Source organism: Tinamus guttatus, unplaced genomic scaffold, assembly GCF_059628265.1.
Source record: "Tinamus guttatus ecotype Peru unplaced genomic scaffold, ASM5962826v1 Tinamus_guttatus_pri_ptg000291l, whole genome shotgun sequence".
Classification (NCBI taxonomy): Eukaryota; Metazoa; Chordata; class Aves; order Tinamiformes; family Tinamidae; genus Tinamus; species Tinamus guttatus.
Window position 1 is genome coordinate 24,783 of NW_028288825.1, and position 24,963 is coordinate 49,745.

Below are 24,963 nucleotides of genomic sequence, written 5' to 3' on the forward strand. Positions count from 1 at the left end.
AGGAGCTACAGGGAACTGCTGTGGAAATCCTAACTTAGGATCACTTAAATCCCCATGCACTGTGTCCCCCTCGAAGCACTCAAATGAACACCCTTGCATCTTGGCTGAGATGACTGTACATGGAAAATTAACACCTATCAAATGGAGAAAAAACTTAAAAAGGACAGGAGGGGAAGGGAGCACTCCATCCTTCACATTTGGATACATGGATGTACTCTAAAGATCTTAGCTTGAACCCTTTTATCAGCACATAAAATGAACTCAATTTAATATTACATACAGGATACAAACACTACAGTTATATTCCCAAGACAGCACAAGAAATTCACAGCCAAGTCTTGATTCGATTTCCTTTACAAGTACAATGCAGTCTTGAACACTGGACGTGAGAGTCCAACATGCTATTTACATTTCACATTGTGGAGATGTTTGTGTGCTTGGAAGAGTTCTCAGGTCCAAAAGAAAATGTCATTCGCACATGATGATGCGGTGGAAATAAACCAAGCCAACCAGACAAGCCAATGACCACATTTGTGCTTCCGAAAAAGTAGCATGAAGGGTCTTCAGTGAAGCAGTCGCCTTTGACCGGGCAGGTTGCTTTCCGTTTTGCAGTCACCAAGGTGTCCAGAGGCCAGTCTCAGCTGCCCTGAAATCTGGACCCTTTTGTTAGCAACCAGTAACATGAATAATGTTCCGATAATGTCAGCTGGGACACAGAGTGATATGGCCTTGGCGTTTTGTCACATTAAAAATGAAGACACGCACTGGAAGAGAGAAGTCTCTGCAGCTTTGCCTCCTACAGTTCAGGCTCCCTCAACCATCAACGTCATCTAGAACAGATGAGTCTTTGCCGATAGCACCTGCTGTTCACCCTAGGAGGAGGCACGGAGTCTGGGAGATCTTGGCTTTGGAAAGTCTGCTCCACAGACAGGATGTGACCATATGGATGAGACCGATTGCGTGGCAGCCATAGGAATAGGCAAAGGCCATCTGTTCTTCAGCAGATCCATTCAGATCAGCCCGCAGAAATGCCACACTGTTGCTCAAGGTTCCAGTAAAAACAAAAGAAAAAAAAAAAGGAAAAAAGAAAAAAATCCCAACGTTTGTCTTTGTTTCCAATCCAGGGCTCTGCACGGCATGCAGCAGGGCAGCAGAGTTCCAGGATGCTTTACAAAAGTGCAATATCCATGTCAAGTAAAGGAAGTGCTGGCTGGACGAAGGTGCACAGCTCACAGCACAGCCGCGGTTCGCTGGCCTCCAGAGAGCAAAGCGGTTCTCCGTGACGTTCTTTCCAGTTACATTTTGAAGTCATAGAGCATCTGTGCCTGGCTGCAAGCCCCCACGTACTGTCAGTGGTTGCTCTGGGTGTTGTGACTACGCTAAGCCTTGGAAGAAGCAGGTCAAGGAGGCTGCTGCAAACACAAGGCATAGGCTCCCCCTTACCACCAGCACCACAGCTCAGTCCCAACCCTTCCCAAAGCAGTCACACACACACGCTGAGGATGCTCCCTGTATACAGCAATAGATAGATAGAAGCACCTGTTCTCATAGGGTTCCCCAGGCCCCTCGAGCCTTCAGTGAGCAGGATCAGGTCAGAAATTTGAGGGAAGCTCCCCTAAAACTCACTGTGTGAGCAGCAGTCTGGGCACCCCCTCCCAGGGACAGATAATGGCCAAACAACTCCAGTCTCAACAGGGATTACACAGCCCTTGCTTCCTTCTTCCATACAGGGTGGAGGTTCAGTTCTCTCTGGACTGCAGCTGCACGCTTGGGGCTCTGCAAGCTAACCACACACCGCGCTGCCAGACACAGCTCTCCTGTCAAGCTTTAAGACAGGGTGCAAACCTGGTGCACAAGCCCCGCTACCCCTCCATGCAACCTGCAGTTACGTTTCCCTGCCCTTGTTATGTGATAACACCGAGGTATGTTCCAGCGTGAAGCCCATCAAATGTGTCTGAAAGGCCTTCTCAATCCTGAGCAAGAAAATCCTGCTTTTACAGATTTATGGTGAAGTGCTGAGTTTTCTCCAAAACCTTCTCTTCCTGTGAGTGTGGCACCATCTCCTTCTTTCTCTCTCGATCCTTTGAATGATAGAAGCTGGCCTACAGCTTTCGCAGTCTCTTAGTGGTTTCTATCTTCTTCAGAGGAGTCTCAAAGCTTGCTCTTCCACAGAACTGGTGACATTTCCCAGGAAATACCATCACCCTAGTGGCACATCTGCTAGAAGCATTTCCTACCTTGCTGCAAGAAGGCAATGGACTCAGGTAAAGGCAGAGTGGTAGATTCTGTGCCCCAGACTATGGATGTAAGCCCCATTCAGCAAACATGGGGAAAAAAGACATTGAGCCTGAACATCAGTGAGATGAAGATGAACTGCATCTGCCAGAGGCTCAACTCCAATTTTGAGATGTTTTCCACTTATTTCCTCTGCCAGTTATTTAGTATCATGCTCAGCAGCTACATTACGATGCCCCTGCTCAGAGATGTAAACACAGGAACATCGCAGCTTCCTTACTGAAGGGCCAGTGCTCTACACTCCTTCTAACCACCTAAGTGGCAGTCTCCTTTTCCAGTAGGAAGCTGTCAGTGCCCTTTGGAGCACCATTCTTCAGTGGAAAGTACAGCACCAGTGGAGGATGTTGCCCCTTGCAGGCACCCAGTTTACCCTTTGCAAGCTCTGTTATGTCTCATGTCTTGAAAAATGCCCTAAATGTGCCTTAATATGGTCTGATAGTGGTTAGCAACATGCCTAGAAAAACAAAAACAACAACAAAAAAATTGTTCTGACAGTCACACTGTTTTCAAGGTCATTTGGGTTTCTGATTCTGGAACAGAGAGGATGTATACTGCCCATCTTGTGAACTTGTCAGGACTGAGGCTTCAAAACCATCTTTCAGTGCCAGGTCTGCAACCCTGCACCAGAAATAATGATAAAAGGGAAAAAATAAAAGTGTGGGGAAGGGGAAAGTCCAGCAGGGTTCACAGGTTACTCCTGCAGGGAGAGTTTGCATTTGCCATAAATCTACTGGTGCTTGCAGTCTCTCCCCCTTCTCTTGTAAACAGTCTGTCCCATAAGACCTGCCATCAGAGAGCTGAAATTTGTTCAGTGCAAAAAACCCCAGAGTCTTACAAGTCTTTTCCTGGAAAAATTTGGCACCAAGTGTGTTGCTGGCTCCTGTTTGATTGGTGTGATGGCCTCACATAGGCAGCACCCGGAATGCCACCTGCAAGTACCTGGGCTTCCCTGATGAGCAGAGAGGTCCAGTTCAGAGCAAGGGAGAGGGCAGTTGACTAGTGGTGGGAGCCCCAGCTCCTCCTCGAGAATTCACACACTAGATACAGTAGGAAGGAAAAAGGCATTGGATTTTTTTTTTTTCTTTTTAAAAGACATCTCCAGGGCTGTGGAGTTGTTTGCTCTAAGACGGAACACCTGGATCCCAATTTACAGCGGAAGTGCAGTGACACCACGGGGCAGAGGTTTCCCTCCTCCCCAACACAGAAGGTTTCCACCAGAACATGGTGCTGTGCACTGACTTGGCTTTCCCTCCTTGCACACTAGTCGCACACACTGAACATCTGCTTCTTCAGAGTTGGACAGACCGAGCAGCTCTCCTGATCCCTCTGCAGAACCGAAGATGATCTACCACCACCTTTCACCAAGTCGCTCTGAGGAACAGGAGGGAAAAAGGGGGGCAGAAGAAAATTCACCGACATTTTCTGATAGGGCTCCTGCTCAAGCTGGCCCCAGGCAGGTGGAAGCCAGGAGGGGCTGGAAATCTCGCCGTCGCTGGCCGGCACGCGCTTGCTCTCTCTCACACACCAGGTACAGCAGGTGAAGGCTTAAATTCAAAGGGGGCTTCCACTCCAATGGGCAGGTACCAGGTTGGAGGGGTGGTCTGGACTGGAGAAACGGAAGGAGCTGCACTGGATTTTGGGCAGAACAGCAGGATTGTTCTACGAGGACAGCACAGGGGCACAGCAGTTGGCACATTGTTTTGTCTGACTGCACGTGTGGGTGTTTTTTTGCTTTTGCTTTTTCATTTTAATGCACACTGCCAGCATCTGGACGAGGTTGGTTGGTGGCGAGGTATTTGGCTCTCATGCTGGAGGTGTACTGGAGGAAGACAAGACAAAAAAAGAAAAACAAACAGAACAGGAAAAGTCAGAACGACTAATGTAAACATGGAACCACAGATTACGACCACCTCCTGGCATAAGCAGGTCTGTATTTACTGCATATCAAGGAAGTGCTGGCTTGGTCTGACAAGGAAAACTTCACAAGTAATGGTGTAGTCGAGTCTGAGTGACAGACACTCAGATTGCTGCAGGGATGCTGGCCAGATCAGTGCAGATGGGTTAATGTTTTACCCAAACTCCCTACAGAGAAAAAAATATCTATTTGGTCAAAATATCCTACACTTCACCTGAGAGAAGAGCGAGAAGTGGGAAAGACGCAGAGGTAAAAACCACCTCACACCTTCATCCTCTTTTAGTCATGTTGCCTCTTCCAACCACATCAGAAAAGGAGGTTGAAAAGAAAGCAGGTGCATTGTATTTTAAGCAAGTAAGGGCTTCAGAAGACTGCATGCATCACACACGGGCAGCCTAGAGGATAACTGGGGAAGAAAATCTGTGTTCAACAACTTAGGCCCAAGCAAGAACAGACCCTGACAGGCTGGAAACAGGCTGCCAAACAAGATGATCTTGGCTATCAGTTACTGGATGGTTAATGGTTCAGTGTGGCTTGGGATCAGCCTGTGTACCAGTAGACAAATCTCCAATTTGGGGTTAAGGAGAGAAATGCAAAGACGAGAAGTATTTTTCGTTTTGTTTTTAAATCTATCTAGCAAAGTAATCCAAAACAGTTCCCAGAAGCGTCTAAAGCTAACAAATGCCATTCAGCTTTGAATATTGAGCTAAAAAGCATGTAGATACAAGTAGTAGTAAAGTAGTAAGTAGTAAAGCAGTAAGAATAAAACGCTTATCCTCTTTATATCAGTGTGTTCAATACCCTTATCATGACCATGTTACTGTTTCTGGGATTCCACTACCATGATACTAAGAACCAGGCAGTGAGGACAGACATTCTTCTTCTTCTTTTCATGGCAGCTGGAGCTTGAGTAATCCATAATATCCACATCTTCCTTCCCAAGAGTGCTCTTCAGCATTCTGATTTTTTTATCACCTTTAAAACTGTACCACATAAAATAGCCAGCTAAGCTGGCAAAGAGTTAATTGAAAGATCATTTCGCAGCAGGAGGTAGGATTTCTTTTGCCCACTGGGAAAGAACTTTAAGAGGTATCTTTTGACCCTCCAAAGCACAGGGAGCTAAAGGGAGTTTCAGAGAATTAACAGTATTTTAATAATTTGCCTTCAAAGACAGAACTGGGTTTAACTTCCATCCTACGCAGGACACACACTGCTGCCTTAGCACAGTGGATCCCATCTAAACAAAAGGAAGGTACTCCTGGCTTTTTTACACACCCATCTAAATCTTCCATAACTGGAAAATTTTCTGCAGAACATAGATCTTAATATATATCTCTGGCCCAGAAATAGCATCTGTATTTAGAAAACAAAGGGTACATCCATTCTCTCTTTGCAAATATTTTTATCAATGAGAAAGAAAAAGGTAGAAAATACCAAGCTTAGCCAGTTCTAAAGGGTATGTTCAGTTCATTAAAGATGATTACTGTTTCAGGAAAAAAAAATAGGGCATTATTAAACATATGAGAATTTAACCCAGTGGGCTCAGAGTGGCTTGGAAGTCAACAAAGAACCCTCTCAGAGGATAAGTAGGCCACTACTTTCAGACAAAGCAATGCTGAATTTACCAGTGAAGCATGATGTTAAGATGAGAGGCTTAGAAGGAAAAATGCTTTTGATTGCTTGTTTTCCATTTATATTCTATTTGAGGAGTGTGAGAGGAGATGAATATGAACAGAGAACTTCAGTTGCTCGAGTTTTATACCATAAAAAGTAATTAGAAGAAAAAAAAAATCTATGATCATGGAAACTTATTGTGCATCTTCTTGGACAAATCATACAGGTTCAGAATATAACATGCAGCATCAATGCTTTTTAGATGATTAAAAAAAGATTGGCCACTTGATGAATACAATTTCAAAGATGTACCAAGTACACCCTATGGGGAGGGAGAAGCTGGAAGGAATTCACTCCTTCCCCCACCAAGAAACATCCCACAGTTGCTTATATCACCAAAACAAAGTAGATTTGGACAGTCAAGCAGAGGCATTCAAACCTACCTGCAAATCACCATAAGGAACAAACCAAGATTCAAAGTAGTCAGAGTTAGGGCTGATGTTCTCTCCTTAACTTAGGCATTTTGTACCTTTGGTCCTTTTCCCATTATGGTTTGAACAGGTTATTGCCTCTGTTAAAGTACTTTTGCCTTTTTTTTTTTTTTTTTTTTTTAATTGCCATGAAAAATATGGTTGAAATCTGGAAGCAGAGAGCTACTGGTTCACCACACTCCCCTCGTAACCAGCTCGGCTCCGGGGTCGGACGCTGAGCCTTTGGTCTCTACATTGACAGTCACCATATGAACACTTTGCTCCACAGGCTACTGACACTAGTACCTCATCCAAGTCCTTCAGTGCATCCCCAGCTGGGAAGCAGAGGAAAGATGCTGTGTGTACATTGCTACCCACACATGGGCAGGCCAACACATGAAGACAGATGAGCAGAAAGATGCCAGTCACATGATATGTCACTAAACACTATTATCCACACACTTGAAATAACTGAGCCTTTAGCTACTTTAAAAAGTAATTCTTAAGATTTTGAGCATAAGCAAAACAATTTGGAGCTAAAGTTGTGTTAGAGTTTACTTTGGGGTAATCTGGATACACAGCCTCACACAGCCATAGGCTTGTATTTAATTTCCTTTTAAGGGGAACTTTCATAGAAGGTTAAAGAACACGCACAGTGGATTCTTCCAGGATTCTGGCCTGCACTACCTGGGTTCTGTACATCCTCATTTGCCCTTTAAAGAACAGCACAAAGGACAAGTTTCAACCCAAAGTTACCGCTTCTTCGGGTGTCTTGTGCTATCCAAAACAACACACCTCTGAGTCACTTACCGGTCAGCTAGAACAGAAGGTTGCTTACAAGTTTATTTGGTTCTTCTTAAATTAGAAGGAAAAAGATAACTCCTTCTGAAGGAGAAAGTGCTTAACACATTTAGTCTGCATGCAAAGGAATCCCTGTTGCAAAAATATTAATGAGAAAACTGGGCCATTTTAAAGACCACAAAATTTACCATAAAGTCCTGTGTATTCTGCAGATCACTGGTATCACTGCTAACTGAGCTATGTTCACAGCTAAGTGAGCTACGCTGGAAGACCACTTACCATGTGAAACCATGACTCCAGGTACAAACTTTAGCTATTTGTGGTAGAAAACAAATCAAAACAAACAAACAAACAAACCCTCTCTCCAATAAAGATCAAAGCTGCTGGATTCAAGTTCTTAAGGCTGATCCACATCTCAAATAACTAGAGCACAGTAGAAACACAAGGCTTGGTAACATTTTGCATGGGAGGTACAAGATGGAGGCAAACAGCCTATTCCAGCCAATAGGCTCTGAATTCAAAGAAGACTCTGAGTTTTCCAAGCCAGAAGAACAGACTTTCTGTTTGTTTTGTTTGTTTTTAAAGTCTTGGAAAGAATGCAATGCCTTTTACTTAGCCATGCAACCACATTAAACTCCGGGTGCGACCTTAGATAAACAAAAGGCAGCACAGACTGTGATGAGGTCAGGTTTCAACCCAGGGAATATTTCATATCCAGAATGAAGCTTCTAGAATTTTCCCCCCGCCTCAAACAGTATTTTATTTCACAGGATAGACCTATAGGCAGTGTTCTACCATCACTACAATACCATCTGCAGGAAAAAGCAAGCGGAAAACCCACCAAGAGCTCATGCCCAAGAACAGCCCTTGCAAGACTGGAGACCCAAGAACTTTGTGCCCCTTCCTGAGGCCCCGGCTACACCATGCTTTAAGAGCACACACGAGTTTGTGTTCATGCACCATGGCAGGGACATCAAGACACCGATTGGAACAGTGTCTTTCGCAGCACATCACAAGGCAGGCAGACAAATGGCAAGAGGCAGCAAGAAAGCAGACCAAGCAGCAACATGACAGAAAGGAATCCGGTGCAAGGCTAACAAAAGTCCCAACAGGAATTGCAGAAGTGGAGGAACGGCAGCTTTATGGACATGTATTTCTGGGAACAAAGCACAAGATAGGGGTCACTGACTGCATGAGCCAACTGCGAAGGGCCCTCTGTTCCAACTGGAACCAACATATTCCAGTTCCTCTGCAGCTGTAGTTCCCTCTGAATGAGCACACTGTCCTCAATACCAGATAATGAGTTGCCTGGGAACTCATTTAATTAGATCCTGCATTCAACCAAGCTAAAACTAACAAGGCCTAATGCAGACCACCTACGCTTTCGTTATGCATGTGGCTTTGTCATGGACCACTGTGAGGGAAGAAATACTGGCTCTCTTGGAGAACAGGAGCAACAACAGCACATTAAGGATTCAGACAGTGCAGTGATACTAGGAGGGCTCTGTTCAGAGCCTGGGGAAATGGAAGGAATGATTTGACACACACAAAACAAACAAAACAGAAAAAGGTTTTGAAACAGAATGAAACAGATCTTAGTGCTTGTGTTTGTGTTTCCCTTAGGGAAGCTGTTTTAAAACTTACTCCTTTCTGACTTTAATGCAAAGATAAAAGGAGAAGCTGCACATAGATCTAACAGGCAGTGAAACCACTCTTCAGGACAGGCCACCATCACCAGCCAGGATCTTTCAACAAATTAAAAATCCTACTAAGGAACTTAAAACATATGGCAGATAAGCATCTGTGGTTTTGGGCACACGCTGTTATGACCAATCAAGGCAAATAGAAGAGCAGCAGGGCTCAAGGGAAGCCAAAAGGTTGGAACAAGACAACCAGTCCTGACTGAAAAGCTGCTAGATTGGTTCTCATTACTTCTAGAAAATGGCTCCTTGTGATGGGAGAAATTCCACTCTGCATTTGAAATGCAAGGCAAGTTCTACATTTGAGCGTTAGCGCTTAGCATTTGAGCTACTCTCAAGTGTGGACTCCAAGTTAAAGCAGCCCTGAGTTTGGCATGGGCCTCTAGCCATCACAGCGTGCACCAGAAGCCTTTCCAAGGTTGATAGTACTCCTTGAGTCTGCAGCAGAGCAAAACTGATTAGTTTTAATCCCTGGCAGGAGGGAATGGGGTGGGGGGTGCAGAGGGAGGGAATGTGAAGAAATAAAAGGCACTGGCCTGGGATAAACAGTGCAGGTATGAAGGGGGTGGTCTGGAGTGGAGAAAGGGTTGAGCAAGAAGGACCTTTTTTCTGTACCTGTTCCATTTGCGGGCGCTGTTACCAGTATGTCCGTGCACTGTCCGAGGGCTTAAGCTGCCAGCTCATATGGCTGCTACTGTCCATGGCAGCCAAATACAACTGTGATGACGCAAGAAAGAGAGAGAAAAAGAGAGTGCAGCCTCAACGTGCATGAAAAACACAGTGCAAGCAAGTGAAACGCTGTGGTGTGTGTCGGTGACCAGGTGGACTCTACAACCCTAAGGGAAGAGCCCTGAGGCAAGAAGGAGAAAACAGAAGGAATGAGAGAAGGAAATAAAAACAAACAAACCAACAAACAAAAAGCCAGGAAAAGTAACAGACATACAATGCAGCAGGATCATCACATCTTAGTTTTCACCATCTGTTCTCAGAAATGAAGCTGTATGGAAGAGATCAGCTCTGTCTTTACTCTATTTTGATGGTTACCCCATCTCCCCCTCCCCAAGAGGAACATGCACATGAGCATCCGTATTCTTTTTTCATCTCTCTCCCTTTCCGCTGATAATTTGCCAAGATCAGGTCTTGCAAGCTCCTCCACCTCATAATGGTCTCAGCTATCTACTGTGGAAAGCTGGGTACAAAAATCCCAGAAACGTCCCTCTCCCTGCCGATGTGGCAGGACATAGACATTTTCCTTCTCTCAGCTGCTCACCTATGACCAGTATTTGTCTCTAGAAAACTCACTTACCCTATAGCCTAATCCTTACCTTGTCTAGGGAGAAGATTCTGTTGTCTACATGAGAGCAGCAATGTAATCTCCTCCCCAGCTCCTAGGCTACCTCACAGCCCATTATGACAGCTGTCAAGTCAAGTTCCTCTGAAAAAACTCTCATCTTTATGATTTTCCTCTCATATTCCAGGAAGGGACCAGGACTCTGATCCTCAGGGTCATTTAAGCTGACAGTTACCAAAAGAGCAGGGAAACTCTTGGTAAAGAAAAGCCCTGCAGAAAGGGCTGTGCCTTTTTCTGAAGCAGAAGAACTACAGGGAAAGGGGAGGCAGGACCTTGACCTAGTCTCTGAACTCAGTGTATGCCTCAGCATTGCCAGAAGGACAGCGGCCTTCCTAAAAGAGGAAACGCCAGCAGTAAAGCAAGCATTTGTCACACTGTGCTGCATGCAGCATGGCAGCCCTTCTCCTGATGCCTGTCACTGCTGAGAGCAGATAATGCCACCAGAGCTTGCGTTGAGAACACAGGGATTGGGAGAAACTCTCTATTTCTAAGAAGGTTGCAAGAGGTTGGCCAAACACAAAGACAAGGATCAACTTTCTGGTCCATCACTTTGCTCTAAGGTGAGATGAATCGATCATTCTGAAGTGAAAAAATGAATGTGATGTTCCCCCCTGTCCACCACAGTTCCTGTTCCTTCCTCCTCCACTCTCTTCTTCCTCTCCTTATAATGAACTAGAACAGAGCACCACAGAGTATATTTTCTCTGCCTATACCCAAAGACTAGCCACTTATTAAACATGCGACTACTCATTGCCTGTAATCACACTACCAAGTCAGGCAGCACTGTGATGGTATGTTCTCCAAGGTCCAAGATATAAGTAAGGTTTACAGGATCCAGTGAAGGAGGGCAAAACTCATCTAGGCCTTAAATACATGAAAACAAGCCTGTATTTTATCCAGCGTATAGAAAAGGCTACCAGGCCATTCCAAATACCAAAACCTTCCATGAAAGATTTCTTTCTTTCTTTCTTTTTTTTTTTTTTTTTTTTTTTCCTCCGGAGGAAATTAAATACAAAAATAGATTCTAAAGAAAGTAAAAGAGCTGTGAAAAAAAAAAGATTAAAAAATAAATCTCAAAAAAAAATTAATACAGTTTTCATCTTATTATCTCTGCAGGGCAGATTAAGGAGAGAGGTTCAGCAATAACTCTGAATTTACTGTTTTAAGAAGTTTCTTTTTAAGCTTGAGGAATCAGTGTCACAGAGAGCACGATACTGCATGCAAGTGAATCATCTTGCTGAAGTCACCCACCAAGATACTCATGCAATTCAGTGGTGGCAGGACTGGGCCCATAGGATTATCAACGTCAATAAATTTAGTGCCATCATTTTTATAACAATGCCCAAAAGTGGCATAGTGGGGTTTTATTCTGCACGGCAGGTGAGGCATGGTTTGTCTATTAAAATTGCTGCCATTTATGGGCCAGATCCTGTTTGGCTGCACAGTCAGCTCCCTTCGAAGTACACCGGAGTGGTAAACGTGTATTCCCCCAAAGTTGCTGAAGCAGAGAGGAGCAGTGAAGAGAGACTTACTGAGGGAGGTGGGGACTCACGGCCAATGAGCGGGGTATTCTCGCAGCGGGGGTTCTGGAAATTTGCATTCTGGCTCCTAGGAAAGGAAGACACACATGGTAACGGGGGTATGTGCCACACTTCTCTGGGGAAGGTCTCTGACAGTGACACAGGACACAGCACATGCACCCTCGGATCTGTTATCTCGGTTCGGTCTCCCTCCAGGCCAGGTGGGTTCCCTTTCTCAGGTAAGGGCACAAAGCTATCATTTTTTTTTCCCCGTCAGATAAAGCGCTGTCGTTATACTCTCACTCTGAAGGGCCCGTGTTGAATCACGTCGCATGATTTGATTTAAAAAATAAATAAATAAAAGGTTTGTGTGAAGTTTGACTCCTTGCAGAAGCAGGACTGCTAAGCTGCAGAAAGGAGATAAAATAAGGACAAAATCTAAGAGGAAGAGAAAAAAAAAAAAAAAAAAAAAACAACCACACGACATGCCAGCCCAAAAGAGATGAGCCTTCAATGTAGTCAAAGTGTGATCAGGGTGAAGTATCTCGAGAAAGCTCTGAAGATCCCAGCTGAATTATGTAGCTCCATGTTCCAACAAACATCAGAGCTGACCCCAAAGACTATGAAAAAACACAGCCTGGAGGTTTTGTCACAGCTCTCAGTCTCTCAGGAGCCTTAATATCCTCTGTCAAACCTGCTCTATCCGAAGAATCAAGTCTTCTGGGAGTCAGAACCATTGTGTAATTAGCAGCCTGGGCAACAGTTTACTTCTTCTTTGTAGACAGATTTCTAAATCCTGCAGTGCAAAGCGGCTTGCAAAGTGGTTCACGTTTTTGAGTAAGATGCCTAATACAACCCTTCCTACTGCAGCACTTTGAAGCAATTCCGCTCTCCCAGGAGATGGCAATAGGAAAACATGCCTTCTGAGACTTCAAACAGCATCCTTTATCATTTCTGCTGCTTGGTCACAAGTGCCACCCTTGCAGCAAGTTTTCTGAGCTGCAATAAAATCAGACAAGCTGCAATACGGCCCTCCTCTTGGGATACTCACATGTACTCTGTGACGGGAGCATTGCTGACTGTGTGTGCTGCTGCTGGAATGCTGGTCTCACTGCCATAACTACTCCCACAGCTATAGAGGCTGGGCATGTGCACTCTGTAAAGATTATCATGTGTTTGTCTATTCCCTTGAGCAGCTGATTCTTCTTCCCCATCATCATCCGAGCTTCTGCAAGAAGGAAAAAAAGTTCCTCCTAGAACCCTACAATTACCACACGAGTGAGGTTTACAGGAAACCATGGTAATCCTAGGAACCTCCCAATCATCTTCCACACCTCCACATTTATACCCATTCGGGATGCCTCAGCGTGGCAGTGTCAAACACAGCCTACAGCACAGTGACTCAGACCTCCCACAGGCACCATCTGGATTTTTAGACTGCAAGATCCCCTACAGTCCCCCCTACGCTCTTCTCAGGGCTTGGCAGACAGCACAGCTCTGCAACTGCCTAGTCACATAACCAAAGGATGGGGACATGCCCTAAAATAAACATTTTTTTTTTCTTATCTAAGGGAGGCAGGGGGAGACAGTGCCACTCATCCTACAGAAAGCGTCCCTCAAAGCTGCAGCCTGTGCCCTTCCCCATTTCTTGCAGCAATGTCCAAAAGGCTTTTAACACCACAGTCTTTCCACCACTGCAGACCCCTCCAAACTCCCATGATTGTTACACAGGGTCTACTTCAGCTTGTTAGAGAATTACTGAACTCAGTGCATTGTCTAAATATCTGCATTTGTGTCTAGAGGCTTTCTTCTCTCTTTCAATCAGTTCTAATGCAGAGCAGGGCTATTTGCCTGTAGGTTCCTTTCACTCTACCCGTAGTATTTTCTTGCCCCACTAGGTAACGTACACTATTATTTTAGCTCCCTAATTATGCAGCACCAATATTTGAAACATATATTAGTGATGATGGACAAAGTTAGTAAAATGCTTTATAGGAAACATTTCTGGCTTGTGACGGCAGGGAGAATTCAGGGACAGCAGGGACACAGCTGCAACATCTCAACCACCACCTGCAGTTTCTGTACCACAAGGTGGCACTGAAGATTTATTCAGGGAATTACAGCTGGCAGTCTCTTGCAGGCAATAAAGTACTATATCCTCCAGCTCCCTGAGGGAGGCAAAGGAAGAAATGGTGCTCTTGAGAATGCAGGAGGGAATTCCTCAATTTACAGCAGCAGCCTGAGCCTGCTGGGGTTGGCAGGGAAAGCAGGAATCCACGTGGATGGGAGCACAAGAGAAAAGGCACTGTATAAACCTTCCCTCTTCAAAAAGGGAGACTACCATCCCCTTCTCGATAATGCCTCTGCCTGGGGAAGAGCTAAGGAAAGCAGCCATTTTCTTAAGTGCTATTCGGACGCATTTCCGAAGGCTTCTCCGTGGGCAAAGCAGACCTAGTGCCCAGGCTTCCTCCTATTGTTCAGGATGTTCCATTTTACTTTCCACCTGGAACCTGAGCTTAGATCATAAAAATCGCATTGAGGATCACAGAAGAGCATTTGCTACAAAGTCTATCGTTGCTCTACAGGAGCTGAGAGCTCAATGAGGCTACGTGGCAGCAGCACGTGGTGCAGCAGCCTGTCAGCGATGCCCTGGGAAGGTCAGATCAAGGCTTACTGCTCACCCTGGTTGCCACCACTAATACTAGTTCCTAATAACTCTGTAGTTATGTGATCACCATAAATTAGCTTTTGCAAACTAGACCATTCCCAGTTCATATTAGCTATGCAAGCCAGTTGCCCTGGTGTGAGCAAAGCCAAGAATGGCAAGACTGAACTACTGGTCATTTCAAACCTCTTACCCTCACTAGAACCTCATAAGCGATATAAAATCATATATACATTATGCAAATACCTCATAAATGATACAAAGAATAGGTATTTTACAGAGATAGCACATAGTGCAATGATTACCTTTCCCTACAGCTACAATTACTCATCTCTAACTTGACCCATTGTCCTACGGGTACTGAGTACTCTGCACACAATTCCAGCACAATAAAATTCAGATGTAAAAATCAATCACAGCCAGAGTAAAAGGCTTTTTTTTTTTTTTTTTTTTTCTGTTGGATCTGTGCTTAAAGGCCTCGATCCCTCATACTCCTGCGAGCATATGGGAAAAGAGCTCCAGATGCTCATGGGCACAAATCCAATAGCCAGTCTTCATTAGGGAAGAGCTCTATAATACAACAGGATCTAACCCCCCTCTATACCTCTTTTGCTGCCAAGTGTGTGGGACGCTGCACACAATGGAACTGAACATGAGGGCTGTGACAAAGGAGAAGAGAACCAGGTAGATGAGGCCTTCCACTCCATCGTAGCAAAAGCCTGTCAATGCCTGGACATAATCCTGGAAAGAGAAAATAACCAGAGGTTTCTGATCACTGGACAGTTAACATTGATCTCTAATTCAAGTGTCCTTCCCTCTGGACTAGCTCTGAAGGAACTTAAGACTTCATAGTCCTTTTCTCAGCATATGTTCCTATTTTATGTTAAGGACCTCAATAGTTTCTTCATAAGTCAACCCAACCCTTATTTCCCCTCACAAAGCCCTGCTCAGATAAAGAGATGAAAATACCTCCCACCTCACACAATAAGAAGGGAGAGGAGGAAAGCCAAGATAAGCCTATCTATCCACCCAAATATAACATTTTTCATTAAGCTGCTCAGCTCCTTCACTGTGTTTCATTGCCCAAGAACACAAGCATAGGCTATTCATATCACTATCTCCAAAGATATAACTAGGACAACAGATAGGCCATGCTATAATGCAGCTTTACAGGGGAAAGCCAGCAAACTCAGGACTATGGAAACAAATTAAAACTCCCTGAAACTTTAATGCTGCAGCTTCTAGATGTATAAAGGCATGCTATCCAGTTTCCTGCACTGATCTTCTAACATTAAACCACAAACCCAACCTGATCCAAATTCCCATTGTCCCTTCTGATGCATAAAATCAGTAAAGCTGTTGTAAACTGCTTTGGAACACCAGAGATTTGAATCTGCAAAATAATCTATGTGCTAGGGGCTCTACATCCCCTTTGTTCTTTCTGAGCTTGAGCCCAGTTACCAAGTACTCACCAAATGCAGACTCCGACAGTCTACTAGAGCTGTCAGTTGCTGCAAGTTGATCTCTGTTGAATTTAAAACCTCCTGGATCCGAATGAGATACTCCTGTAAGCAACAAATCAGAGATGATTACGAAGAAAGGGCTTTGCAGAATTAGTTTGGGGTTTTGTGCAAGGATAAGTCAAGCCAGAAAGCACAGGGAGAGCAAGACTGAGGTGAGTTACCTTGGAGGTGGGGTGCTCTTTGCTCGCTGACCGCATGAGTTCCATAACATCATCTTGCATTTCCACCAGGGCCTTGTGACTTCCCGACAGCTTCTACTCAATACAAAACACAATGTTTCAGTCCTGAACATCAATGCAGGCCACACGCACCAACAGGATTCCTGAGAAACAGGAATCGCTCGAACACTGAAGCATCATCTGTATGAATGGATGTCTCAAGTCTGGAGACAAACTGACATGAGCCATGAATACGTGAGACATATTCAGTTCCAATACAGTTAAGTTTGACTTTAACTAGATGGAAAAGTAGAGATGGAAAAAAAAGAGAGAAAAAAAAATAAAGAGGCAAAAAAGAGCTGGGACCAGTTCAGTGGTTCCAGGATACAGCGGGAGCAGAAAGAAGAGTTGCAAAGTATTCATATCTCCGCTACACACCACAGTTGGATTTTTCTACCAAACCAACCATATAAGAAGGAGTTAAAGTTGTTGATATGAGGGTGCAATCATCACATCTCACTAAAGCATCCATGGGAACTTCATATGCAATTGCATGCCCTGCATACTGAACAACCCGAAATTCAGCTGATGACAATGGCGCATCTACCACAAACTGCAGTATTTTTCCCCCACCCTTCAAAAGAGAAGGCAACATGATTCAAAAAAAATCCTAAATAAAAATTGTGGAGCAGCTGGTGCCTACCGACTGGTGGGTGGTGTGGGTTCATTCTGGCCTTTGATACACATGGCAAAAAGGTTTGGGATGGGCCCAGGTGCTGTTCCCCAGCTCCCACACAGAAGAATAATATGACTCACATTCATACTTCAAAACTTTAAACATCCAATGGATTTAAGAGGCATATGTGAGAATTACTCCCTCCCCCACAGAGATGTCTGTATTTGGGGAGTGGAATGTTGCCACTGTTTAACCCAAAAGAACCTGCAAGAGATTCAAAGCAGGCAGGACAGAGTTTCCCACCCTTGCTTTAATTGTGGGTGTGCTGGCTCCATGTCCCTGCTCTCAGAAGAGCACCATGCAAACAGGAGATACCATGAGAAGAGGCATCATCCTCACCACATCACACACAGCCCCTCTTGGAGCAGTCCAAGGTGGAAAAAAACCCTGTTCACTGCATCACAGTGCCACCTTTTGCACAGCTCAAAAGTAGCTACCAAACCTTTACCAACACATGCAGTACTCTGAAGTTACTCCCGTGTTGCTCACTGTACCATTGATGGCATTAGGGGTTTAACCTATTCCCTTTGAGAAGCTGGGTGCACGAGAGGGTGAGGGGAGCTAGGATGCTTACACTCACCTGCTGGAACGGGTTCGGGTATCCAGCACTGCAGGTGATGTAATAACGGAGAATATCTAGAAAAAAAATGAAAGAAAAGGAAGTCACGCCAGGTATGTTGTTCAGCTTTGCACCTTCTTAAGGGTTGCCACAAGGGAGGTGTAAAGTTCTGAAAGGACAAAATGAGTATGCAATATACATGGAATCATTTCCCTCTCTTCATGTAGGATTAAAGAGCATGGTTCACTTTAGGAAAAAAAAAAAAAAAAAAGGATATAAGCTGCCTTTGTGGGATAAATTATTTTTTTAAATAGTGAAACAAATGGTACAGTTAGGCAAATCATCATCAACCAAAAAAAAAAAACATCTTTAGAAGTCAACACTATTCACAATGAGACAAGATTTTACACTGGTAGAAGTCCAACTGGAGATTTAATCTCTGCAAAGTCTGAGTGTTAGGATGTACTCAGAGACCATATGATGGTCTCTGTAAGCAACCAGAGCTACCCACTGCCTTGTGCCTGGGGTACCCAAAGAGACATAACTTGGAGCCAGTTCAGTTCCTCTGCTATTGTCAAAAGACAGACTGTTTTGGGGCAGTGGTCTGTAGAAGAACGTAAGGAATGGCTCCTTATTTCAGCGAGGTCATTTCCTAAAAATGGTATCACTTTGAAAGTGAACAACAACACAGAATCTGCTGGGGGAAAGAAATGAAAAGTAGAACAGGTTCTTGATCTTCTGAAGAAGATCAGGGATGAATGAGTAAGTCTTGATTTTTTTCTGACATCGCTTGCATGTAATTAGACTGTAACTGGAAGGTCTGAATTAGACTAATTATAAGAGTGTGTGCAGTTTATTTTGGATCTTTCATTTGACTCGGGCAAAAGAAACAAAAGGTTATTTTCTGCATTGGTCAGAGGTGAAAGCTCTTAGTGGATATTAGGATACTAGCAATGCATTACCCTGTTCAAGGGACCTCAGATCATTTGCTTGTATTATCCCAAGAGCCTTAATGCTTAGCAGTCCTATCAGCGATTACAGAACACTGAAGACTTGGTTGTAAAAGCTGCAACTCCAGCTGCTTCCAGATAAGCAAGTCAATGAGATTGCAGCCTGTCCCAGGCTTGAACACACAGCTCTGCTTCTTTGCATTCAAGGGGCATAAAATCAGCCTGATGTTCTCATGAGCCCTAACCCTCCTGTGCCTGCTACATGTAGGATGTCAATACACACAAATTCAAAATATCCAGACTCTCTTCTGTGCTTCTCAATGAGGCTGTAGAGGGAGAGAGTTCTGTGAAAGGCTTAGTCGTCTCAATACCTCCAGATTAATTCTCAAACATTTTACAGGTCCTTTCCATATTAATTTTGCTGAGCTGTCACACTTCTATGCATGCTGAACTTTGCTCACTTGAGACAAGCCATACATATGCTTTGCCTTCCCCTACCATCATTAACATCTTCTTCCATTCTTCTTAATCTTCTCCCTGGGACTTTCAGGACAGCACAGTCCAGGTCACAAAGGCATTTTAAACAGCCCCAACTCAGAAACCAGGAAAACGCATGACCACGAGCAAGCAGGATTGCTAAGAAGGCAGACCTGACTGCATTCCCATTCTGCCGCACTTCCATAAATATTGCATGCCCCTCTCGGCAAGCCTACGCGCTGCAGCCCAAGTGCTACCACGGAGACTGCCAGCTCCTGCACGCTGCCAGTGCAACCCGACAGCTGTTATTTATAATTCATTAGCCTACTTTGGGGCAGCTTCTGCCAGCTGCTCATCTCCCCCCACCAAATCCTTCTCCAGGATGACTTATGTCTCCCCCTCAGCCAAGCCTCTAAACAGCAATTAGCAAAATGTGGGCAGATAGGAGAGCAGCAAGAACTGCTTTATAGGGCTCACTTTGAGCAGACCACACAAACTACTGTGCACAGTTACTGAGCCAAGGAAAGGATTGCTCCTCCCAGGCCCATAAATCATGTAAAATGGCTATGGAAAAATGGGTTAAAGAGCCCCTGCACTGAAAGAGCAGCACAGTAACAGCACTCCCCAGCATCACAGGCTGACCTAAGGGGCTCGGGTGTAGTCATTTATTATTTTAAACCAATGGGCCACTAACATTTTCTCATAGGCTCCCCCTCAGCAGCATTACATTTACATCACCTTTATAGTGCATTAAGTTCCATAATAAACTGCTAATACAGGGCTGCAGAAACTTCTTTTCAGGCCTTCTGGGTCATTCCTGGTATGAAGGCTATAGATGAGACTTCCCAATATCATCACACTTTGCAACCCATGGGCCTAGTGTCAAAGACAGCCTGGTTACAAGCGAAGCAAAAAGGGGTAGAGGGAAGTAAGAGCTTCCCTTGCTCCGCTCCCTGGGAAGGTAACCTCAGCACAGCTGGGCCCTGGGAGCAATGACATTACAGCTGACAAGTGACACACTCCATACCTAGCACATGCTTTATAAAATCGCAAAAGAGAGTAAGTTTAGCCTTACCCTGTACGGCACAGCGTGCTGTGGTGGTTTAAAACCAATGCTGCAATAGGCAGTGAAGCTGTCTTAAAGTGAATCTGTGCCACAAAGCCTCTAAGCGAGTGAAGCATGAGCCCAGCCTCCAAACCAGCAGGCAGGGAAAGGGAGCAGAGCAGCAGGCACTGCCACCTTTGGGGGATTTAAACTGGCAAATGACTGTCCTCTACAAGAGAAAAATCTCACATTTCAGTGCAGAAAACAGCTGTATTAATGCTCATTTGCACACTAACAGCTCTAGCTGCTTGTTAGAATTACTCTTCTAATGCATTTTCCTCTTAAGGAACATTCCTGAAGGCTGGATCTAGTTTCCAAAACTGGCCTCAGAGCTGCAGCCTGCAGGAGAGGGTTGGGCAGGGTCACAGCAGCAGCTGCCTGCGCCTGCTGGTGCTCGCAGCGGTCCCGACCCACCGTCCCCACGCGGGTGAGCAGAAGGCTAGGAGGGGAACCACCCCAGTTGCTTCGTTTTTGCAAAGTCCTGTTTTTCCTAGAAAGAAAAGTGGAACAGCTTACCCGAGTCAGCTTCAGCTGCTTGAATCCACTTACTGCTTCTGCAGCCAGGGAGACTTACTATTCGTTTCTAAAAAAGCTCTGCAGAATGCAAAAATGGCATTACATGTGCCAAGAGGCAGCAAGGAGGGCTGTAGGGTAAAGAGCAAGCACAAAATGCTATACAAAAAATATCCTAGTTTTAAAAAAAAAGTTCCCCACACCGGCTTTTCCCAGCCGTTCTTCACCTCTGCCTGAGCACTAAGCAGCTTCCACTTCACATTTTACACCCAGAGGAGACCACCTGCCAGGGAAGAACATCACCTCGGGTGCCCAAGGAGGGAGACTTTGAGTCAGCTCTTTTTTCTTGCCCAGGTAACACTGACATATCCTCCAACAGGAATCTTGTTTCCCTAAAGCAACAGTCCGAGGGCAGGATCTGTATGCCCTCTGTATTCCTCACACATACGTCACTCTTGCACTGGTGAAATCAGGCCAGTCACCACGAGGTTTTGGCACTGAGCTTCTAGCCAGTGCGAGTGCCGTGCGGCCAAAGCTTCCTGCTAATCAGCAGTTCAGCTAAACCGCACGGGGAAGCGCGGCCTCCGAAATCCAGCGTCAGCTCGGCAGCTCCGAGCACAGCTTTGGAGAATCACGGAATGGCTGAGGTTGGAAGGGACCTCTAGAGATCATCCAGTCCAACCCCCTGCTCCAGCAGGGACACCCAGAGCACGGGGCACAGGGCGGCATCCAGGCTGGTTTGGAAGATCTCCAGAGAAGGAGCCTCCACAGCCTCTCTGGGCAGCCTGTGCCAGGGCTCTGTCACCCTCTGTCACCCTCACAGGAAAGAAGTTTTTCCTCACAAGGAGATGCAACTGCCTATGTTTCAACTTGTACCCATTGCCCCTTGTTCTGTCACTGGTCACCACCAGGAAGAGTTTGGCCCCATCCTCCCTATGTTCCCCCTCAGGTATTTGTACATGTTGATCAGACCTCCTCTCAATCTTCTCTTCTCCAGGCTGAACAGGTCCAGCTCACTTAGTCTTTCCTCATAGGATAGATGCTCCAGTCCCTTTGAAGCTCCTCAGGCCCATGTAGTAACACTGCAAAGAGCACCAGCCCTGGAGGCTCCCTTGGGTCTGCTCACTACACAGACTTCCAGTACAAGAACTGGGAGAAAGCTCTTCCCAAAGATTAGACAGATTGGGCCTTTTTGTTTAATTTTATTCAATAAGTCATTTATAATCACACAATATCAGGGAAAAAAAGAATGAGACTTGAAGATGGCCTCCTGCTTTGAAAATAAACATCTTGGCTGCACCAAGCCTTTTTACTAGCAGCAGGAGCTGATTATACAGTCACTGTTCAGCTCCATTGACTTTATCTCAATTAATGAATACTGGGCGAGTTAGACACATATATCAGCCTCTTCCGGAAAATGATTTAAGTCATTCCTTCTCCAGGAAATCTGCATTAATGCTTTCTGCCTCCTCCTTCCCACTCCACCCCATTTTTTAATGCAGCAAATTTTTATCTACAAAAAAAAAAAAAGGACATCTCTCCAGCTAAAAACATGGCAACAACAATAATGCACTTAATCGGATTACTCTCAGCTCCATTAGTTCTATTTCAATCTGTAAGCAGCAATTAATACAAACACACAAAAAGGGAATATTAATATATTTGTTGCCCAGTATCCAAGAAAAATATGCTGTTATTTTTCTGGGAAATCTACTGCAGAAAGAAAAACAAAGAAAAAAATAAGCAAAAATCACAATGTAGTTACGCAAACCTAGATCACTCACTCCTACTCTGAACGCCAAAGCATAGGGCTGAGAAAATTATAACATAATGTATTTAAAAACAATAACAAAATATCAGTTGATGGGAAAAGCTGAACCAGCATTGAAGCCTCTGGTTGCTTTATGTTTAAAGCTAAGATCATAAAAGCTGTTACAACAAGTAAGATTACAGGACAGCATCTAACCCTGTGTCCTGTACCCTAGCACAAAAGCAGAAGCATAGGGAAGCCTAAAACCAGAGCACTGCTCTCCCCACCATATTGTCAGCTGAAGAGATTCCCAAGGTAAATTTACTCTTTCTCTACCTAACCTCCAAATTTGATCCTTTGACTTTGATTCTCCCCTTCAGCCCCCACGAAAACTTTCAGAGCCACCATAGTCTTGGACAAGGAGTTTCAGAGTGCAGCTGCCTGCTGGAAAGAGCACCATCTCCTCTGGCTGAGCCAGCTTTATTTGATACTCCCTTCTTTTGCTTTTGTTTCCTAAAATAGTAACTACCAATTCCTATCCACCTTTCTCCTTGCCATTCATGATTTTATAGGTGAAATCCTCTCTTAGTCATCTCTTTCCCAAAATGGAAAGTCCATGGTCTGATACACTCTGGTGAAACTAGCCGGAGCAATTTTAAAGTGTTTGTCTCAATTTATCTACGCTGCCACTTACGTTCAAGGGCAACACCTGAAGAGCAGAGGCAGCAAAACAAAATGTCAAGAGCCCGTGCACCAGAACCAGAGACCTTGAAAGAGGACGGCTTCCTTCGTGAGGACAGTAATGGCTCTTGCTCTCAGCTGTCTGCCTGGCCTCTCACCAGACCGTCGCTCTTCTCATATAGATGGCCCAGCTGATCACAAAGCAGCTGCTGCAATTTATAGCCAAGCTTATTAAGGGACACCAGTGCTTATTCCAGGCTTTCAAGGATGCTTTCACAAAGCCATTATTGGGATTCAAGTGTCTTCGAACAATTCCACACTGAAGCCCTCACGTCATCATTTTCCTTCCTGCTCAGGTGCACAAACACTTCCAGCAATGGGGACCAGGAGCCATTTCCCTAGTTTCCTGACCGTAAACTAAGACACAGTAGTGAAAATCCACAGGGGAACACAGAACATTTGACCACCAGCTGCCTGGAATGACGAGAAGCTCAGGAAATAGTTTGATTTGCTGCTGCTTTTTTTTTTTTTTTTTAAAAAAAAAAAAAAGAGGGAAGGTGCTCACAATACTAATTGTGGGGAATAAAAACGCAGGAGCTAAGCAAGGCAGATAGAACAGGGAAGTTATATAAAGAGACAGGGGTTTTCAGTTTCTCCAGGTCAACCTATTTGTTACCAAACATGCTCCAGAGCTGACTGGGGCTATCAAGTTATTACAGCACACAGCCAGCCGTAGCGTCGAGCAGGTATTTCCTCTTGGTCTCCCTGTTTGCAGCCTCCAACAACAACGAGACTTTCTGGTAACCGAAGCCACATCTTAGTCATCTTCACGGTGGGAAGATTCTTATCTGGTGCAGTGTTAAATACCAATACTCTTTCCTTATTGCATTTCTTTGTTACAAAGACTTCTCTGTATTGAGCTGTCCGGCTTTCCCCTCTCCTTCCCAAGAAATCAATAAATAAGGCATTCCAAGAATAAGCTGTAGGGTAGTAATATCAACCTGTACACGCTCTGTTATACTACATTCTGCCTCCAGACATAAACATTTCTTATTGCTTCCAATCCCTGCACCATCAGCCACAGCTACATACCTAATTCCTTTTCAATTACACAGTAAGAGGCAGCATTTGGCTATGGGCAGGCAATGCACTGTATCTTCTGAATGTAAGGCAAAGATTCTCAGATTGCAGCAAATAAGAACCAGAGAACAATAAACAGCAACTTCTACAAATCACTGCCATCGCTTATTTGTGATTATCATATACAGAACTAGAAAGGGAATATCAAAAGTAGGGGTACAAAAAAGAGTACTTTTACAAAAAAGTAAAAAACATTTACGTAGCAAGAAGAAAAAGGAAAGGAAAGGAAAGAAACCTTTCTTTTTTAGCACTTACAGTTATTTCTACTAGTGGGCAAAAGCCTAGTGAAATCTTACTACCGAGACTGTTCTGAATACCTGTTTTGCTCCCTAAGGACCAAACTGGAGACACCCCTCATCTCACCAACCACTTCAGGCTAAATTAGGAGTAACAAATCCCAAATCAGCCACTGTTCCAGTTGATGGCCATCGTGAAGAAGGCACATTGCTTTAAATGGAAAAGGGTGAACAAAGGAGCCAAAATACTGCATTTATAACAGAAAAGGAAAGCCATACCTTTCTACTTTATTTATATTCCTGTTTCAGTTCATTTACCCTTTAAAGTATTTAAATACTCCTATTTATAGCCGTTATAGGAAATTATATATATATTTGGTAACAGATGCAAGAATAAATATACCAGATTCCAAGGAATATAAACCCAAGAGAATGTTTCTGAAAAGGCAACTTAACCTGCACACTATTGTCACAATTTTGTCACGTAGACAGCAGTAACAAGATCAAGGGCACTATATTTAAAGAAAAATAATCCAGGGATTTCTGTTGTTCCTTCTTTTCAGTTATTTCCACCTGAGGGCAAGACAGAAGACAGACTCAGAAAGCTCTTTGGCAAAACATACATGTTTGTACTTCAGACTGCAGTGGAAATGCTTCTTTGGAAAGAACTTCCTTGGGAAGGCAGCCTCCGCAAGCATCTGCTTTTCTCAGCGTACACAAGTTTCTGGGTTCCAAATGTAGCCTTGAATTCCCTTGGCCACTGCCACACTCCAGTGTCCCGGATGGAGCCACAGGACTCCATGC

At 44.5% G+C, this 24,963-nt stretch overlaps 1 protein-coding gene across 3 annotated transcripts in view; it reads right to left on the minus strand.

Annotated features, from left to right (window-relative positions):
* Positions 1-3,513: 3,513 nt before the first annotated feature.
* TTYH3 (tweety family member 3) overlaps positions 3,514-24,963 on the minus strand; it is a 70,656-nt gene continuing 49,206 nt past the window's right edge. Inside the window, exons 8-15 of one of the 3 annotated variants that reach the window (XM_088527750.1) lie at positions 17,329-17,384; positions 16,016-16,108; positions 15,804-15,896; positions 14,936-15,072; positions 12,718-12,894; positions 11,679-11,754; positions 9,411-9,512; positions 3,514-4,114 (exon numbers count right to left, since the gene is read on the minus strand). In XM_088527750.1, coding sequence (XP_088383876.1) covers positions 9,432-9,512; positions 11,679-11,754; positions 12,718-12,894; positions 14,936-15,072; positions 15,804-15,896; positions 16,016-16,108; positions 17,329-17,384 — 713 coding nt within the window. In that variant the 3' untranslated portion in view covers positions 3,514-4,114; positions 9,411-9,431. The remainder of the gene's footprint in view (positions 4,115-9,410; positions 9,513-11,678; positions 11,755-12,717; positions 12,895-14,935; positions 15,073-15,803; positions 15,897-16,015; positions 16,109-17,328; positions 17,385-24,963) is intronic. The other 2 variants (XM_088527748.1, XM_088527749.1) reach the window with 2 other exon arrangements.